The 21,324-nt window shown below is 39.3% G+C and overlaps 1 protein-coding gene across 1 annotated transcript in view; it reads right to left on the bottom strand.

Annotated features, from left to right (window-relative positions):
* Positions 1 to 21,324, bottom strand: part of PCDH11X (protocadherin 11 X-linked) — a 511,064-nt gene that overhangs the window by 124,916 nt on the left and 364,824 nt on the right. Inside the window, exon 6 of the mRNA XM_054839633.1 lies at positions 14,791 to 14,989. Coding sequence (XP_054695608.1) covers positions 14,791 to 14,989 — 199 coding nt within the window. The remainder of the gene's footprint in view (positions 1 to 14,790; positions 14,990 to 21,324) is intronic.

The raw sequence follows: 21,324 nt of genomic DNA, 5'->3' as shown, positions 1-21,324 counted from the left end.
TTTTACAGTGAGGTCTGCTAAACACAGTGCTGTGTTTTCTTACTGATAACTTCACGTACCGATCCTCTTAGACTGGGTTTATTTTTATCTTTCTCTCTTCAGAACCTGAAACTATTCCTGAAACTTTCTGAAATTTCTTCAGAACCTGAAACTATTCCTTGTACATTACCAAGAGTCCGAGAGACAGTGAACAACCCAAAGGTAAGCTCTGAGCAGATGGATGGCTTGCACAGTCCTCAATGACAGCTATGCAGATATCTGGGGAGTTAAAATTTTGCCAGATTTTTCCAGTTGTATCAGTAATCTACCAAATTACACTATTACTCTGTACAAAATGAAAGCAAAAGTCACCCGTAGAATCCAACTGAATTCTTAAGATTTTTTTTAAAATACGTATACAGATACACGACCATTTCTTTGCAGGCTGTCTCATGTCATCGATTAACGACTTCTTAATTTCCCTCCAGGAAGAACTCACTCCCACGCTAAGCAGGCAAGAGGTGTGTTTATGAAAAGGATTGTTTCAGAGCAGAATCATAACAGAAGCTCAAAGTGCGCAACATTCGAAAATGTTCCAGAAATACCACTGATACTTGAGTAAAAAACCCATTTGGCTTCAAAGGGATTTCTGTTGAGAAAAAAGCTTGTTTATTTTCCTCTTTTTGTTACTACGGACATCTGAATAAAGATAGTATATTTTTACTGGAACCATCTTCTACTGCTGTGAGGAAAAAAGTTGCCATCTGCAGTAAAATATGTCCCTCTGCAAGTAGTTATACACGCAGCAAAGACGATGATAATTTGATGCGAGTACATATGGAGCGAACACCTGAGAAAGATCTTGCTTCCATACAAATATTTTAACAATGGAAGACAAATATGTCTTAGTTAGAGACATATACACTGACATCAGATTTTAAAAATCTTTTTATGATGTATTGTGATGTAGTCGTAGTTTTTTGGTTTTTTTAAATCTCTTTCTTCCTTTACAGCAGCTTAGGTTGAAGGAGGAATGCCATTTTTAACCTTGAGATCCCTGTTCTTGCTGGTTTGTGTCATAAGCTTATTATTTAAAAGCCATTCTTTGTATTTAACATCTCACCTCAGCATGCAAAATGGTTATGGATTAGAGTACATTTGCTAGGGGGGAAAGGATGGAGTGACTGTGAATTCGAAATGCTGGCTGCCTGGCTGGGTCACAGCTTCGCTTCCAGCTTCTGGGCCAGAAAAATCTTTCTGTGACCCCCTGTCTACTCTATTTATGTGCTTATTTCAAAATTGTGCATCACTAGTCAAAGACTGTTCAGCGCAGGACGTTAGATCCGGTTTATCTCAGTCACTGTAAATAGTAAGATACAGTTACAGCGTATGCTTAGAGTGTAATCAATTTTTAAAGCATAAATGCAACGTAATACTGTACTATATATTCTGGAGCTTCATCAACAGTGCAGGTAAGAAACTGTCGTCTTGCCTTCCAGTGCAGGCAGCCGTCTGGTTTCTAAATTCATAGACTGGACCGTCGGTAATTCAGCTTGCCAATCATTTGGCTAAAAAGCCAAGATCTTTTCTGACGTACAGTCTATACTAACCAAATAACCTCGAAAACTACTTAGGTAATGCCAGTTCCAGTTGAGTAACGCAGTGAGTAACCTGTGTCCACACGTCAGCGGCAATCGCAGGCGCTGTCTGCAGCGCTGCCCGCCGTGCCAAGCGCTGGACCAGGGCACCCGCACACCCCGGGCTGCGCTCCCGGCGCTTCCACTGGGAAATGGGGCAACGACTGTAAGATCACCTTGGGGAAAAACAAAAAAGTACAAATAACCGATAGCAAGAGCATTAAAAGAGTATTACTATTTTGTGTCAGCATTTCTTTGAAAGATTCTCAGGGAACATTAAGATGACGGTGGTGCGGTTGGCAGCATTAGAAATACCCTGCAACCACAGAACGATGCTGCAGAGAATCCTGCTAGGAGGGAAACAGCAGCTCTATCAGAGAGCGAAACGTTTCTTTTTCCAGGGCCGTGAAACAAGAGGAAACCAACCCCCCATTTCACAGACTTGTTAACCTTATGTCTTGATGAAAATTAGCAGCTACAGTTCCTTTTAAATAAATTCTGAAATTTTTACTGGATAAAGCATTCCTCTATTCCTGTCAAAGAGTTGTACAGCACAGCTGTTTTTAACAAATTCCTATTTTTACTCCTTGACTTTTGACCATCATTATGTATATGAGTTTCTTCAGCCTGCAAAGCACGTTTTAACAAGAAATATTAATGTCCCTCTACATATATCATCTTTTCTCCTTATTCAGCAAGAATAGGTGTTATACAAAATCAAAAACATCTGCTTACTTGTATTATAATTTCTCTTGAACTCATTAGATGAGAAATACAAAGTTGATAGAGGTTAATGATGAACATACAAAGCAGAGCCACGTTTCCTTGTAAGTATGTTTCAAAGGAAAAAAATCCTAAATTTCAGTATTTATAAAAAAGCATGAAGAAAGAATTACGAGGAAGTTTGTTATTCAGACATCCTTAATATCTTAAGTTTTGTAATCCTTATAATGATTCACTCCTAACGCAGGAGCTAGAATACGGTCAGGGCATTTTCTCTTTTCCCTGCTCCTAAATATCTTGCCTCTCTTGGGATTTGTGGTCTGTCCAATATTGTCTATCAGCGTGTTTAATTTTTATGTCGGCGCACTGAATTATCACGATGCGGACAGCGGTCTCCTTGGCAATTTTAACCACGTGAAGTGAATCCCTCTTTTCCTCTCTTTGCTGTCAACTGCTGGGGCTCTGCGCGAAGAGCTCTGATGGCAAGATGCCTGTCACAGCACGGGCTCTGCTAGAAACAAACGCTCCAAGGAAATGCTCCTTAAAGGCCTCGCCTGAGCTCAAAGACAGAAAATCTCCTACTCCATTAAGATTTAGTGAGTCAGCTTTCGTGTTACAGAGGCAGGCAGCTTCAAATAAACCGAGCGTACTCATTAGGTTTATCGAGCGGTTAAGTGTTAATGTCAGAGCCCTGCTAACTATAATATTAGCTGGTAGCAGTGGCAGAGGAAGTCCTACTAACGTCACGGCTCCTTCCTTGGTGCTTTCTTCTGTTGTGCCAGTTCTAGGATGACAGAGCGCGTAACGTTTCTGAAGCTGTGACACGTATTTGGCAATCTGCTGCATTCTGACACAAATTAAGGGCCAGGAGTTAGACTATGATCCAGACACAGGCTCCCTCCACAGAAATGGCCCCACCGTATCAAAAAATCAGAAGATTTCAAGGGGAAGAAAAAAAAATAAAAGAATTGTCCCTTTCCAACTCCAGAATAATGCACAGCACTGCACTTCTGAAATCTTTGTGTAACTTAGCAGCTGTAAACAAAAATATAAAAAAAAATAAATCAGGAGAAAGTACCCTATCCTTTTCCCAAAAGCTAAACATCTTGCAATTATGAATCCTTAAATGGAAAACTGGATAGTTTGATATCCAAGCTGATTATGTATCTCTTAATATTCTTTACAAAACGCACAAACCATACTTTAATCATCTAAACTCCTAATTATCATACGACAACTCAGACCGCACGTACAGACATAACCCAATGCTATTCCATTCACAGGACAAAGGTGAAGCGCCCGTTTTCTGTGCAGATCTCTGGCACACACCTTTTCCACAGTGCTGTGAACACGTTCCAGTGCCGGAGTAGCTCAGAGTAATGCTGACTGATAACGGATCGATGGAAGGAGATTCTTGTGATCTTCACAAAAAAAGAAATAAGGAGATAATTTTAGATACAGATGTATGAGAGCTCCACCCCAGCAGAATCTGTAATCAGTGATATTTGACCCCCAGTGAATAAATGAGCATGTGTGTAAAGAAAAGCTTTAATATCAGTTGTAATAAGATAAAACAATTTTTGCTTTTATAGTTTTCAAAGTGCTTTCTCTCACCATTCCTATTTCCCTTTACTGCCACTGTTTTTCTCTACATGTACTACTCCTGAGGAGGAGAGGCAGAGGTTGTCTTTCTTTTTCTAAACAGTTCTTTGGTGTATGATTAGTATGTGACATGAGTAAAGCCTTTCTTGGTAGAGAAATGCTTGCTTTCTTTTAAAGTATTAGGTGAGGGCTAGACTTTATAACGTCTCGTCCTATACAGGACACATCTTCTGGGACACTGGTTTTGGAACATCAGTCAAGATAACCAGATAAAAGAACAGCTATTGAAACAGAGTCATTGTTCTTCCTGGTATTTCAAAGAAACAGAGTTATTTTGGATGAGAGGAATTTAAGTACAGTAGACCATATAGAATCAGCTAGCCATGTCCTTATCCTCAAAACAGCATTTTAGCTGGATCGGTTGTTGCTTATTATTATTATTATTATTTAGAGAGAATTTTAATTTGACGCACCATGGCTTCGAGTAGAGCTTTAAGCATTGCAAGGACAAGCATTGCAACCGTGCTGCTTGGCAGCAAGGCACGTCAGAAAGCAACGTTTTTTTCAAAGCACAAAGCAGGAAAAAGGGAAGATGCTGTTAACTACTGTTCCAGCTCTGTATCCCACCCTGTTATCCCATCTAAGCCAAGCTATTCCGGATGCAATAGTGTTGCTCACCCTGACAGAAGTAACGCGCATCTGCGGAACACAAAAGCATTCATTAAATACATTCAGCAAATTAGTGCTATTAACATGCAGAGATGCGGGTGGGTATTTGCCAGACACCTTATACAGTGAGGTTAAAGTAACTTGCTGTTGCAAGAAGCTCCATGAAACAGTAGATCTGGCAGTCGGGTGACTCTGCAAATTAAAGCAGCACGATGCTGGCTCACCACAGTACTGCCGGCAGCATTAGCACATCTCCTCGTCCGCACGCGGGGCGTTTCACGACATGAGTTACCCAATTCACATCTTCATTAACAGTGTGATTGAACTTTGGGAATCTAATACAAGACAAGCTAGCTATCTACTTTTACAGGATGAAATGAAAACAAAAAGACCTGATATGCACTGAGAAGCATTGCTAGTACAGCGTATGTTATTTGTACAGATCAGTTCCACACCTATTTCACAAGTATTAGTGAACATTTTTACTGCAATTGTACTGGGAGCACAGAATGAGCGTAACAGCCACACTGTGCTCGGAGCCCCGCAAACACAGAGCAAAATTTGTCTGCAATCCAGAGAGTTTCCAATCTAATTCAAAGTGAAACACGGGAATGGATATGTACAAATAACCAAGATAGCGTGAGAGGGGGATGAGAATTATGAGAGGGATACGTGAGACAGGAGCTTCCGGCATCGCTGCAATCAGCCATGTACAGTCAGAGGTAACTCGGAAAACATTTACGAACAATCAGAATGGCACTTGGTTTCATAACAAAAGTACCGAATCACACAGCATTCCGAATAAAACGCAACCGATACAAAATCCTGCCACTAACAAGAAAGCAGCAACATTATTTACTGGTATTAACATCACAGGTGAGAATCTCAACTTCTGATGTAATATAAATCCAAAAGTATCATCATAAATATTTAGCCTAGGTCTCTCCGTCTCAATCCAGACAAATCTACTTTATTTTTCAGAATGTGTATATAATACTGCTGGGCAGTAGGTTTCAAAAAAACCTGGTGTTATACTAGCTGGGTCAACAGCACGTACCAAGGACACCGGCCCCGCGGTCCCCTGACGCAGAGCCCGTGTGAGGGTTTCCAAGCCTTCCCTTGACCTTACCACAGCACAGCTGAGGTTTGAAAAGCAGCCAGAAAATAAAAGGGTCCCAACGCAGATCATGCAACCTCAAAAAATACAGAAACAGCAGTTTATTAAAAACACACTGCTTTTCCAGAAGACTGAAAGATATTTGAAGAGTTAAGGCAAAAATATCTCCCTTATTCAGGAATATATGGATATACGTGAGCTCTTTGGAACAAAAATTTTAGTTGTTCCCAATGCATACTTCAATATTGGATCCTATTTCCCTACCAAAAGTCCAGTTAAAGGGAAAGGATCAGATCACAGGATGCCCACATTTCTTCACAAACAAGGACAACAATTGCTAGATTTATTGAGTCGATCAAATTTGACTCAGCAAACATTGTGACTTTAAGTGCACTGTCAGTTGGGAATCTTCTTTGTTCAATAAATACAATTCTTCTGTTTAATTTCTAACACAGATTGGTAGCTGCAGACATTCATTAAACATATTTCCTGATATATTTTTCATTAATCATGGTGAATCAAGTAATAAATTATGATGCTTCAAATGAAATTATAATCATGCAATTTTTCACATGGCTTAAATGATATAAAATACAAAAAAAAAGGTGGGTGGGTTTCCTTTCCTATATTTCTGGTTTTAAAGCAGGAACTAGATGCTAACAAACATCTTAATACTTCATACTGCTAAAAGCTCCTCCCAGTGCCGCTGATTAGCTTGACTTGAAAAAAAACCAAAACAAATTGCATCACCAGTGTTTTCCTATTCTTAAAATTAAGAACAAAGTGAAAGTTTGAGACAAAATACGACAGAAGGCGGCCATAAAATGAATTGCTTGTGGCTCATAAGTAACAGAAACACAAACGTCACATGAACTTTACCTTACCGCGTGGGTGGCCTAATGAAAACTCAAGGCAAAGCAAGGCTTGCTGTCAGGAGAGGACCACCGCCTGCCTCCGGCCGAAGCCTTGCTGGCGCGGGGTGACAGCCGCCCCGGACTCCCGCTGCCGCCCGGCACTTGGGCCCCGTCCGCGCACTTGCCATTTGCAAACCGGGTGGACGAGATAAGGCACCGCTCTGCTTGCCGAGGTCTGCTTCCCCGTGATAAACTTCTATCTCATCCATAACTAGATTTAAGATACGTAGGATACGCTCGTCTTCAAAGCTGTCACCAGAAGGGAACTCTATCAATGACTTCAGCTTTCATACGCTTCAGATAAACTTCCCGCTTTAATCTGCCCTTTGTGACTTTCCAAGCTATCGTAACCATCACAGCCCAAATACACTCCCGGATACAGGGTGCTCCAAATTAGATTCCATTTATGTGGCCAAACTTCAGGGCCTCTATTTACTGCAAATGTGACAGCTAGTCAGATCTAAAAAGAGTTTGAAAAATTAGAGGGAAGAAATTTGTTCTCTTTCCACCTCTGCCCCACCAGGCTCCTTGCTATAGCAATATATTTTAAAACTTTCATAAACCTCAAACAGAAAAAAATAGGATTATCCATTACCATGTCAGCTTAAGTGATAACATAAATATATATCACAGAACATCTGCCACTAAATCACTGTTTATAGATGTCAGATCTCATTTATTATTAAAAAACCCCAAAAACAAACACTTTAAAGCCTTCCTTATTATTTCACAAGAGATGACTGATTTCTAAACTGCAAGGTGGAGCTATTCTTTCTAATCTTTTTATACAGAGTAACTGCTGTTACAAACCTCAGTCAAGAATCACATTAGATGGTATTCACAAACGCATTATTATTGCCCAAATTACTTCATACCAGTATGTAGTCCAGAAAATCCAACAGATTTTCCCCATTGATTTTCCTCATCAATCCCCATTGATTTTGCATGAAAGAATATGGAGCATCTTGGAAAACTTGCTTTTATCTTACTTTTCTCCTAACAGTAGAAAATGTACATCAAGGCATCATATTCTGGTATCAACAATAAAATATCTAAAATATATTTTTAGAGTAATTTATAGAGAGTGCTCGTATTTCACAGAAAGAATAAGATTTTAAAAATCAGAGTCTGTGTTTATAGCACTGTGTTTGACTGACAGGGTACGAGCGGTATGATCTTTTTGCTTTTGCGTTTTTTCATTTAATTGGCTTTGTCCATTTTTTCCACTTTGTGTCACCTGCTTTAATAACTATTAAGTCAGGCACTTGGGGATCAAATTACCAAATCATGGACTTATTTCTGAATATGCAATCTGTATCCTCTTAGGTGCAAGTAAAAATCCGCTTGCAAAAGCCACTCATCTGCATCATCGCAAATTCACCTCTCCAGTCTGACCTCTTTCCCTCTTCTCCAATCTCCAGTCATCAACAAATCAAAAATGTCATAATATTTTGTTTTGTAGGAGTTTCTGTTGGCTTGCTTCATTGAATGTGATTGTGACTAGACAGTAATTTCATTTTAGAAACAGATAGCTAAAACATCTGGAAAATCCACACAGTTGTCAGCCCTGTGACATTCGGTGCCCTCAAACATATGCCATGCAGATATAAAGCTGCCCTTCTGCAGGAGACATACTTACTTTAAACTGTGAATGTTGAGCACACCCTGATTTTGATCTCTGCCAGTTCCCCATCTTTTCAATCAAACAGGCACTTAATGATCGCTGTGGTGGTTTGTGTTACGTGATTCACGGGCGTGCTCTCAGGAGGTCATCTGAAAGGTTGGCATTTCACAAAGTGGTACAGTACCGTAGTCAGCCATTACATTCTCCCACCTACGTACAAGCTAATTTGATTAAAGGTAGAAGATCAATCAAACTGTACTGCCTCAGAAAGATTAATTACCTCAGCACTTTCTGAATTAATTATTAGTGTTCAGCCGTGGGGATAGAGAAACCCAATACAGCAGCAGTAAAGGGACCCAACGGGCAGATGTGGTAGACTGGGATGTATTTAAGCCCAAAATTTATTATCTTTAACTAATGACAGCGTCTTCCTTTTTTTACTCAAATTAGACCTAAGTGCTATAGTGTGTTTATAACTCAGCAACAACTGAGTTAAAACATTACTGTTACATTTCAACTGTATTACGGAACTAAAAGCACACAAGAAGAGAACAAAAAAAATTAAAACACCATAAAAAAAAATAACCTTATCTGCTGGCAAGCACTCCTTAAGGCCCAGTTTTTGGACAGGGAACGAGATACTTAAAACTTTGTAGTTCTATTTTTTCTTGTGCCCCAGCGTGAGGTCTGAAGTCCAGCTGCCAGAGCAGTCTTATTGATGATGTTTAAAGAGTATATTTCAGCCACTGCAGAGTTTCTGATTATCAGACAAGTCAGCACGGCAAAAAATGCAACCATTTTCCCCAGGGAGAGCGAGCTTCCCGTCTTCAGCTGTCTGCCGTCAGCGCGCAGCACTGACCCTTCCTTCTCCATGATGCCATCAATGAGATTTTGTATTACCAACACGGCAAAGGGACCTCTTGGATCACACACTAGATTTGCTGCTATTACGGAGGGCGATTTATTTGCCCCTCCCATAAATTTATCAAGCTTCTCTTTAAAACCAGTTAGCATTCTTATTCTCTGCTTCTATACTTCCTGACGGATCTTGGTTGAAACCCCCAAATTTCTGGCCTCGGCTGGTTACAGACATCACCTGGTCATCTGCCTGTGAAGCAACCCGGCGCATTCTCCGCTATTACTTGAGAGCAGTCCTAATCCCCAGCCAGCCTTTACCTTGCAGTTTAAACAAGCCAATATTAATTCCTTTTTCTGTATATAGGCATTCCATTCCCTTGTTATTAATAATATTTCTTTACACCTGTTTCTCAAGTGAGTTCACCTTTCTTTAATGTGGGAAGCCAACGCTATTCGTGATAGGCCAGCTGCAGTATCATCAATGCCTTGGGGGTTTTTTTCTCTTTTTTTTTTTCTGCTGTACTAAGAGTAACTCAGGATTTTTTCACAATCACATAAGGTACTGGTGATTTATAGTTTATCTTTGTAATACTCAGTTGTTTTTTTTCTTTATGTCATTTTCAGCTGGTGATTTATATACTAGTTACATACACCCGTTCCTATGAGAAAGACTCTCAACTATTAGATTTCATCCCACTGCTATTACTCCAAATCCTTAGCAAAATCCAATTCTTGTGTCATACACACCTCCTCCTCTATATTTTCAGTGATGCCCGGCTTTGAGATAGCAAAATATTTCATTGACACGCTCCTGCTTTTTAATGCCAAACTCATTAATGAAGATAATGATGGAGATTTTTCCAGTCTTGTATTAATCTGTGTCTTTTCCTTCTTAATTACTAATGCTCCACCTTAATGTCATAATAATATAGATGTAAATCTGTATAGACTAACTATATATGTATTCCCCAAAATTAAAAATACGTGTTATTGAAGTGAGATAATAGAGCTAATCTAGTACTATTCTTGAGAAACCGATGATACCATTTATTGTTTTATGTTAACGTATATCTTCATTTCTTTCTTGTAAATGTTTTCCAGTAGCGAAGCCTGATCGAGCGCTTTTTTTTTCTTGACACCTTGTCTCTTAGAATTACGGAAAAATAAGGAAAACATTATCAATTTTGATATCCTGGGAGGAAGATTATCTCCTCTCCTCCACATGAATGCACTAAACCTGCTCTGACTTTTACTTCCATTATCATCATTCTTCATCAGCCTTGTCTTTGCTCTCATCAACATCATCCTTATCAAAAATTAAGGCAAGGTGAAAGTGTTCTTTTCATTTTGGGGAAGGAATATATGCTATCTTTAATCATGAACAGATGTCATCCTTGCTGCAAACCTCTTTCTTATGTGGCTAAATACCATAGATTAGAGTCTTAATTCTTCTTAAGACTAATGCTCTTGAAGTTTGATGATCACTTAAAGCCAGCACAAGCTTTGCCCCAGCTACTCACTCACTCGTTTGCTGCCCACAAGTAGTGCCTCATGTAACGAATGCAACCGGGGAATCGATCTGTTTAAAAAGAACTTCCCGTCCACATCAGGTTGAACCCAGATGAATTCTTCTAGCCAGCTCACCCAAACAGCTCTACAAATGCTTGTGCTGCCACAAGAGAAGGTGCTGTGAGGAGATACGAACAAGCAGCCACGGACACCTCTGGCAACACCGGCTCCAAGTGACCGTGAAGTTAGAGCACACAGCGGCTCGCCTTTCAGCCTTCCTTTCCTTAGCAATACACCACCTGGCTTTCAAAACGACTTTCTTGGCTTATTAGTCACTAAGTCATGCTAAATTGGAGACCTCCTCTCCTTAAGACACCAGTTTTCTCCTATTTGAAACCCTGAAATCCCAGTGTGATTTGCCTCATTAACTAGTCCTTTAATTTTCAACTACCTTTATTTATACTTCCATTTTGTTTCTACAAAATGGAATTACAATTATTTAATTGCAGATTACTTTCAGTTTTTCTGGTGCTTTTTTCCTCCCCAAAGCTGCAATCATATTCCTCTTACTCTGCCCAATTTCTTAGCTGAACTGGGCGTATTCTACCTTCTCCAGATAAGAAAAATAATTTTATTCTCTAGAGCAAAAAAAAAAAAAAAAAAGCTGGATTGTTTTAATAAGGCTATAAAAACAGGTGAAGCATGAAAATTTGTCATTAATATGTTACACACGTATTAAATAACCAAGTATAACTGGGGTTAACATATACCTTTCAACCCCTTCAGTCAACATCGCTGCTTACAGCCACTAAGTGGGCACCTTGGCGAGACAGTTTGCTAGGGAAGTTTACCCTTTGTTACTTTTTGTATACGTTTGTAGTGTGGTTTGTATTTAAACATAACACAGGGGGAAAAATGAAGGGGGAAAAAAAAAGTGGTATGGTTAAAATCCTTAGCAAGGAGTTACTGGAGCATCCTTGTTAGTTTGAGCAATTTATGAGCAGAAAATATAAGACGACTGCATACATTAGTGCTGTTACTTAAGGATAACTTTCTCTACAAACCTACGTGCATTTTTATATTACTATTTACTCAGTGTGACAGTTTATTGGCATCTCTTCCTTATGACGCATCTACCACACTTTACATTATGCATTCTTGAGGAGGCAACTAAAGAGAAGACAAATTTTAAATAGCCTATTTCTAATTTTAATTAGTATAGTCAATTAATTTTAAAGGTGTACATATAAATCGCTCATAGTTTTCTAACCACTATAGTCTTAGTTATTCTTTCCCCCTTGCTTCAGTACTATATTGGATGTGAATTTGTAAGGCTTCCTCTCACCAATATTTCTCAGCTTTTGTTATTTTAAGTTATGCTCATCTTTTTCAATGTTTTGTAATAAATGCTTTGCTATTGCTAATAAATGGAAAGTTTCCAAAATACAATAATTTCCAACATTAGAGAAACAAATAAAACCTAAGAACTGTATTTGGGAAAAAACAAGAGGAAGAAAACACTTTTGAATATATTCCTGTGTGACGTGGCATCTGTCATCAGCATTCATAAATCACTTGCTGTCTCGGCTAGCTCTAGATGTTGTTGAAGTTGTTTCATCCCAACTCTAAGTCTCCTTGATAGGCAAAGTTGAACTAAATCACCATTAAATGATTAATCAGGCTTCATGTTTTTGACAATGTTTCAGATTAAGACAGGCCAGATATTCAAAATTTTGAGACACGATGAAGGCCATGCTTATTGTTGTATGAATTCTACTCAGATTATCTGACTGTATATTCCTTTCTATTTTCAAATTAACATTTTGGTCCGTGATACAAGAATAGAAATACTTCAAATATATCATGCCACTCCAAATTAGATGAAAAAAACCCAACAATCAAAAATCTAGCAGCATGTTTGTAGAGGAAACTATCAATTCAGAACGGTTTTCGCTATTTCACTACCGACTGTGTCATGCGTGCACAAGCGAAGGAAATGAGCCTCAGGCTGAACACTTTCATAGACCAGCACACAAGATGGTTTGGTTGCTCTTACCTAGAGTAAGTGACTTTGCAGGAGTAGACTGAATAAAAACATGCTGTGGGTCATCTTTTTTTTTTTTTTACTTAGACGTCTGAGAGCACACAACAGATATCTATTTATATCTGCTTTTTTTTCTGCCACTAGATGCTGCCATTAATATAAGCCTAAAACAGTAAAAAGGACTGCAAACTACGATTTCCGCACTGTAAGCATCACACTATATTGTGTCAATTAAACTGTTTCAATAAGATACAAGTTAGAAGGGCAAAAAATCTTCACATAACATAAATGCTAATTAAACTGTGATTTCAAGTTTAAAACTGAACTGTCAGGTAATTAAACAGGTGATTAAACTTTCTTCAACTTCACACTTGAAAAGACATCAGATGCCTGCTTAGTCTCCACACGATGATACGTGTCGAAGATACCCAGATGTCAAAGCTGTACTACTTTTAGGGCAACATTCTACAAGAGTCATGATCCATATTTCTTCTGAAATTGCAAAACCTGGGCTCAAAGAGCGCCGGTAAATCCCAAACCTGAGCCTCTTTGTAAACAGCAGGACAGGAGCCCCACGCCTGTTCTCACAGCTCCTCACGCACCGGGTCCTGTCCCACGCTCTGCGTGAAAGGACCCACGTAGTGATTTTGGGCACATCACGCTCACTTCAGCCAAGCATAGATATCAGAGTTACAAACAACAAAAGAGAGCTGGAAAGCAAGTTCAGATGATGAGTCTGCATAGCAAAAGCAGCAAACACAATTTGTAACTTGATACTTTCTTTCTTTGGGGGTATATTTGTAGCCTTTAAAGCCTCATTCTGTGAAGAATTCAGTTTCCCTGCCTAGAATATTCTTAAGGGTATATTACAGCCTCAGATATATAAACACAACAAAAGCAAACGATGAATAATGTTTCCAACACAACACCCAAAACCTCTGATGGTTCTTGTCAGCTGTCTATCAGCTCAGAAAAAAATAACATTCTGGCATTATTTCAGGAACCATACAACTTTACAAATTTTAAAAAGGCTGAAACTGAGGTTCCCTAGTTAACAGTTCATGAACCAAAAGAAAATGAGAGAGCAGCCCTCACCCGTGCCGACAAGCCCCTCCGACTCCAGTCTCGGGCAGCACCAGGCGGAGGCCGGAGGGCGATTCCCAAAAAGCTGGGCTGAATTTGTCAGAGCCAGCTCGGAGTCGGAGGCAACGCTGTCTGCTGGGTGCTGTCTTTGCCAGCGCAGAGATGTAACTACTTTCTCACAGAGCTATCGCAAGTGCATAGGACTTACTAATTCATTCCTCATGCTACACTAAAGCAGCTGAAATACACCTTTCGGGCCAAGTTTTGCCCAGAACAGATGTATTTTCAAATCACTTATTAGGCCGCTAACAAGGCCTTAGAGGCTTACACACGTTCAGGTGTCTCTTTATCAATGGCACAGTTCAATTTAATCCAGATAAAGAGCCCCTGGACAATTAACAATTGACTAAAGCGCGGTGGAGTCTCTAACCGGCTATCACATCACGGCAGAGAAAGCCGTACCGGTATCCATCACTCCGGCGTGGTCCTGAGCTCACCTTGACTTTACCTAACTGTTTGCAGTATCGTCAGAAGCCAGCGATAACAGCAGAAGTAAGATGACAAACTCTTTTGAGATTATTATTACTACGTACCATAGCTGCTCTCAAAAGACAGCTCAAGAAACCCTTACTTCTGGGGACCGCGGTGTCTTCACAGACCTACTCAACATCCAGAAGTTCCTCCTGTTAAAACAAACTACAACGCGCACTGCTCTTGGGTAGGGAAACACATTAAAAAGCGTACGCTCCCTCAGCACGGTATTTATGACCGTAAGGGCAGCGGTGTTAACCTCATCAGAAAGCTCCTCTGCGTACAGCACAGCAGATCCATAAAAATACCAGGTCATCCATAAACCCTTAACAGCTCAAGAGTGTTTTATTTCCAACAGTCAGACTTCGCATTTTTAGAAATATAGGGCTGCTTTGACCACATTAAAATCGACGTTCGGTTTTAATAATTGCCTGAAAGAGAAGCCTACTTTTGACACTCAAGTGATTTAATAACTAAGATGACCAGAGTTCATCACTTACTGGACTCCGGGTCCGAGTTGCCGTCTCCTTCCGTCCGGCTGTTGGGTGAAGCTTGCTCATAGTACTCCTCCTGCGGGAAGCCGAGGGGCAGGGGGTGCGACGTGCTGGCACCGCTCGGGGGTTCGTGGTCTCCAAGCCCACTGTCGCTGCAGCTTTCCTGGGAGCCATCTGGTAGGTGAAACGTGACACGGCGCTGAGGCTACAAGGAAGGAAGAAAATTATATGGTTTCCACTACAGTATCAGTAATTGCTTAATGCAAGCAATTTAGGAAATGTATTATTTCAGTTATCTGCTGAAGACGCATTATCTAGAGTCGTGCACAATTTCAGGCTTTCATGAACAGGCAGCCTGCTTTCAAACCCGCTTCACCTGACAGCACTGCTTTCTTCTGTTTTTTAAAAATGTAAGCCCTGATGCAAAATGAAAGACACCTCAAACTAAAGAGATTCTGTCAGACTTCACAAGTCTTTGGATGCCTTTTGTATATTGACTTGGAGATTTCAATCACTTTTTGAGGCTCAATTTATTTCACCGCTCAGTTTTCTAGTTTTCAAAAAACATTTTCTTTCCCATTAAAAGCTGTTCCACACTTTCGGGCCTAAAAAATGTGACACACTTCTAACGTCGCTGGATTCTTCTAAGGCAGAGAAAGAACAAACAATAACAAGCCTTACGTATTGAAAACAATTTTAATAGATTTTGCACATCCATTAAGCTAATGAATTGAAAGCGGATTCCACTACTCTCCTTCAGACATTTCATTTCGACCCTTTCGATTTCGGTGACGCCACAAACCTGTATGTTATCTGTGAAAGGCTGGGAAACAGGCTGAGGAAGGAAAGCGTCCCAGCGCAGCTACTGCAGGAAGGGCCAGGTGAATGAGGCACCTGATGCATCAGGCATAGCACAACGTTTTCATTACCTAAGTGACTCTGCCTGACTTAGGCCCTGAATAACTGAAATTTAAATCTGTCCCGGTATTAGAAGAAAACATGAACGAAGAAATAAGCAGCTCTCCTGCTTATTGCCGTGTGTCTTGGAAATATGAAACCTGATGATTCAAAAAAATCCCAAAATAACAATTTAAAGTGTACTTAGCTTGATGTTACTCAAAATTCCATTTGAAAGGCAATGTGAAACCTTCCAGTTCAATTGCTGGGATTAGTAATGCTGGAGATCAGATTTTTGATGCGATTATGCAAAAAATTGTATATACTGTGTTTATAATACAGCAGATGTTGTCAGAGGTCCCCAGATATGTGGTTCCTATAGGTGATGGTGTTGAACACCATCGGTTATATTAGGTTTTTGCTAAAAAGTGAAGTTCCTCTATTCCTTCTATCTTTTTATCACTGTGACGTTATTACATATGCCCACAGACAACTGCTGTACAGCGTGGTACAGCCAAGAAAATGGCAAGATCAACCTTACCTATGCAACTCCTGACAGATGTGGGTGAAAACTCTTCTTAAAAGCTACCAGCAAGAAATTCATGACTTCCCCAGAAAATCTGTTCTAGTGCTTCACCATTACCCACGGAGAGGTTTTCTTCTACTGTCTAGCCTGCCTCTTTCTTGTTACAAAATAAATCACTTCCGCAGTCCCATCCATCATGGTCTGGTTATTCCCACTCGTCTTTCTGGCATTTGGCACTTTAGTCTACTTCAGAATAAACAGACCTTATTATTTCAATCTGTCGTGTGCCTTCTGATACCTCTTACTGCTCCCCCCCCCGCACACGTGCTCACACACGCTTCTCTGCGCACTGCTCAAAACTCGTTACGCAGCTTCAGCTGAGATCTTTAAAGCGTGGAGTAGAGCAGAAGGATCATTTCACGTCTCCTGCAGGCTCCACTGCTGCTTTGCATTTTTCATGGCAGCGTAACGCATTTTCCTTGCCAACCAACATAGTGCCCAGCTCCTTTTCTAATGATCTTTTGCTACTTGTCCCCTTTCTGGTTGGTGCCATTGATTGCTGGAGCCTAACTGTGGCACTTCGCATTTATCCTTCCTGCCATTCTGTTTTTCCAGATGATTTCGTCTGTTTATCACCAAGTACACTCTGCCTCCCAGCCCTGCTTTCCTGTTTACCAAAGTTGCAGATTTTAGATTCTCCTTCATTAGGCAGATCTTTAAGAAAAACTGGGACAGATCAAGCCAAGAAATCAGTTGAGGAGCTCTGAAAACCTGAATGCAGAACGACTTCCCATCACAGAGGATGGAAAGGGGAGAAGACATCCCTCCTGTGACTGCAGGAGAAGCCTTACAGCCCACTGGAAAAAAAAGTCAGATGGTGAAAGGTTCGCAGCTAACATCTCCACCCCTACCACTGTATTTCTGGTGTCATCAAAAGAATCTTTTTATTTAATTATTTAAAGCGAGCCGTCTGGCGCTGCTGCCAGGGCTCCCTGGAAGGTGGCTGGGACAGTGGTCCTACTCCTCCCACCGGCTGTCTGACCCTTTTCCCACCACAGACGGCTAGAGATACATGGAGTGTCTCTGCACAGTCCGAAAAACAGATGGATCCACGGAAATTCTGATATGACTTACCCTATTCTACCTCTTCACTGTCAGTTGCCTCTCAGAGCCCTACTCACACCAGCAGCCTCAGTCGACTCTTACCTGAAAGTCCAAATAACTAAAGTTTTGTTGAGTCGATGCAGCAAAAATATTCCTGCAATGTTTCTGATTTACTCCCCGCATACAAAACCGCACCAAGCTTGCAGAGTCACACAGCTACGGCACGTGGAAATGGAATATGCTGTTTCTTTTGTCTTAAATGAGTCTGCTGCTCACAGTATCTATGAAAAATCAACCTTCATGGCATGACCTGTTCCTTCAGATTTATTTGTGAGGTTTATTGCCTTCCTGCCGTCTCCCCTTGTGCACGTACTCATGCTAGGTTGTATCTTATCTCCAAGCTACCAGTGAATCTTAAGAATAAAGTATTCTTAAAACATTATTAGCCCAAGTTTTAGCATTAGATACCAGTATTAGCTTTTGCAAATGGCTGGGAATGCAATGGTTACTATTATGCGCAACCGGGATTCACTAAGTTTAAACAAGAATATTTCTGTTCATGGTTCATCATCAAAATACAGCAGGAGTTCTTTAGCAGATGACAGGAAAGGAGACCAGACAGTCACCAAGTTTTTGTTTGGTTTTTTTTTTTAACTGCCTAGCCCAATGAGAACAAACAAAAGCCATACCCCAAGCAAAATTAAAAATCTCGCTAACCCTCACATTCAGTAAAAAATGGTAAATATTTAGTTGCATAATTTGAGATGTTAGTAGTAGGAAAGATAAAACCCATAAGATTTCAAGGAAACTGGCATCAGCTAAAGGCTCATGATTTTTAATTTGATAGTGTCCCTGAGTATATCACACCTGATAACGCTGATGACAGAGCACTTTCGGAAGAATTTATCCAGATGAAAAAAAATCCAGCTATTTCGCTCCATGGCAGTGCTGCCATTTTCTTAATTCATGCAGGCATCAGACAATGATCTGGAACAAGTAATTCTAATAAAATTTTGCCAAAAGCTGGGACTTATCTTCTGTCACAATTATTTTGGAAATTTCCTCCTTGAGGCATTTAAATTTCAATTTATAAGATTACAAAATATCCTCAGACTCCAGCTGTTTTTCTATTTATCTCCAAAGGGAGTTAGCACCGATAGTCATAGAATAACAAGGATTATGGTTTGTTTTATTTATTTGACTGACAGTCAGTATATTTTTTCAAAAAGAGAGAAACGCAAGCAAACCCATTATGTATTCTTAGTGGATTCTGAAAACGCTGATGTAGGAAGTTGTAATACAGACAATTAGACTGATGGGGGAAAATGAAGTGGAAATTTCAGGAAAAATGTACAGTAGTATATAGTTTCTCTGACATATTTAACAATATTAAATTACTCTTTATTGGTATGAAAAAAAGAATTTTGCTTCCAGAGATGTCACGAGCCCAGACACAAATTCTGTCAGAGGTCTCATACGGCATCCAAAAAAGAACTGCATCTTGTAAAAGCAATGTGTGTCTGGAGGGATCAAATTATCTCAGAAAACCGCAAACCTTTTACTCTCATTATTGAAATTTATATGAAGACTGATCAAAGCCCCAAACTATTCTGTGTTCAATCTTTCACTACAATAATTAGACTCTGGCAGTAGGGAATAATAAAAGATGAGTCTAAGTAAATAGCTTTGGATACATTGAAGGGATGATTTCTGGAATTATACACCAGGGGTTAGCCAATTTATAATCAAAAACTGAAAAAAGGTAATAGAAAAAGCAGCAGATAGCAACTGAGGAACATTAAACTATTAACCTTATTATCTTCATTCATTGAAGCAAATTAATATCCTTTTAAAAGGATATCATAAAGAAAAAATATTACTGTTTAATTTATGTTGAATTAATTATATTATTTAGATTATAATTCTGATTTAAAACAGATCTTATTTAGGAGATGCTGTAAGACAGCACGGAAGTAAAAGAACAGGACGACTTCAACATTTTTCTCCACTATTAGCAGCCAGTGAATAAAGAAGTAGTCAAAAATATCTTTTAACTTCAAACTCTAGTTTTGCTACTCATATTCATTTTCTCAGTTGCTTATGTTTTTCAAATGCTAGGAAGCTATGAAATGCATACCTTAAATAACCAGACAACAACTATCCAGTTATGACCAGTACTACTTCTCAGCTGTTAAAGAAAATCCCTAATCAAACTACAATTTCCAGCTCAAGTCTTCTTATACTCAACTTTATCTCCTTTTGTTCCAAAACTACAATCTTTTGTTCCATATGCTTTGATAGAGACACACAGAACCCAGGTACTATCAATGTAAAATTCTCAGAATAACATGAAAACAAACAGCTTAAAAGGATCCAACCACAAACCCAATGGGAAACGTGTCTTCGTGTTGAAACTCAAGAAAGAAAAGCTAATATTTTTATTTTTTCTTTCCCTAAACTTAGTAGCGTACAGCATAACTATTATGACCCAAAGAGTTTCTATCAATTGTTTTGTAAGTCTGTATTTCACACACTTATTACAGCTCAGAGCATTAATCTAAGACCTTACTATGTTATCCTGATAACTTCATAATGGAAAAAATACATAATTTTTCACTCAAATTAGAGTAACTTCTAAATTTTTACCAACAATGATCTGTATTTTCTTTTGGAGTATCTATGAAGATGCTGAACTCTCTTGGTCACCTTTATTACACACAACTAGAAACACTTCACTAGCAACGAAACACTATTGTAATCACCTTTTATGATTTTGCAGTTGTTTTTTTTTAAATTTCTTCAATATGGCCTGCAGTGATCCCACATAGGACTGTTTTTTTTAAAAAAAGAGCAAAATGAAGGGCCTGTGTTTGGGGGGTGGGGGGAAAGAGGAGAGGTAGTGTGTGTTAATACCCAGCTGATTTGATCAGTCCAAGCTTAGCAGACATTAAAATCCGTATTTTCCCCATCTCACGTGAAAAAGTAAAATATCCAATATTGCCAATACTATTAGCATTAATTCTCATCTCGTACAGACCAAGCTTGTTGAACAAGCCCTTCTTTTTATTAAACAAATTCAGCTGTATCAGTTACTGTCCTATATTGATTGCATCCCTTTCAGCTTTTGATGTGTTTGTCAAATCAAACAGACCTGCTGTTTTCCCAGTTTACCATATTTACCCTTTTAAATATTGGCAAAGCAGTACATTTTCAGATATTTAAAACTTCAGAAATTCAATACAATCCTTTTGACATTCTTGTTATAAATTTATCGCGTCTTCCTGATTTAATATCATTAACATTAATAACCGGTATCTTTCATCCTCACTAATTACTAATGGAAAATACAGCATCTGGCTTCCTTCTAAAGAAGAGAAAGCTTTGATAATTACTTTTACCTTTCCTCACTGTGATTAATGATCTAACTGTTCCAAAGCAGTACGAGATATGTAAATAGTTTTAGGCTTTCACTTATTATTGATTTAAATAACTCCTCCCACTTTATTAATTTATTTAGATGCAGGAAGCATCATCTATTCTTTTCAAAAAGACAAGAAAAAGTTTGGTTGACTGCCCAGACAAATGCAAATTCAATATGGATGAATACCCTAGACAGATCTGTAGTTTTTCAAAGAAAGAATTACTACCTCCACAGCAAAACAGTGGAACAGACGGCGCCCTGTTACCTGCTCAAATGGAAATTACTGAAAATTGTCAGAGCTTGTAGCTGGATTCACTCACACAAAGAGTTGGCTCAAGTGATGAGAAGTAATCTTGCAAGACAGTCTTGTAACTCTACCACACTCACTCACTCAGGGTGCCTTATTAAAATCATACTTACATGCCACTACAGGCATTTCTTGCTGCCATGTAAAACTGCGCCTGATAAGCAAAAATATTATATATTTCAGCTATTAGCTATTGCAAAGAAATAATTTTGTGAAACCCTTTTTCATGTGGGTAAGCGACAGGGTTTTTAACACCACCCGCTTTAAGAAGCAAATTTTCACTGA

The sequence above is a fragment of the Grus americana genome, chromosome 12 (genome assembly GCF_028858705.1).
Source record: "Grus americana isolate bGruAme1 chromosome 12, bGruAme1.mat, whole genome shotgun sequence".
Classification (NCBI taxonomy): domain Eukaryota; kingdom Metazoa; phylum Chordata; class Aves; order Gruiformes; family Gruidae; genus Grus; species Grus americana.
This window is presented reverse-complemented; position numbering and strand designations above follow the sequence as displayed.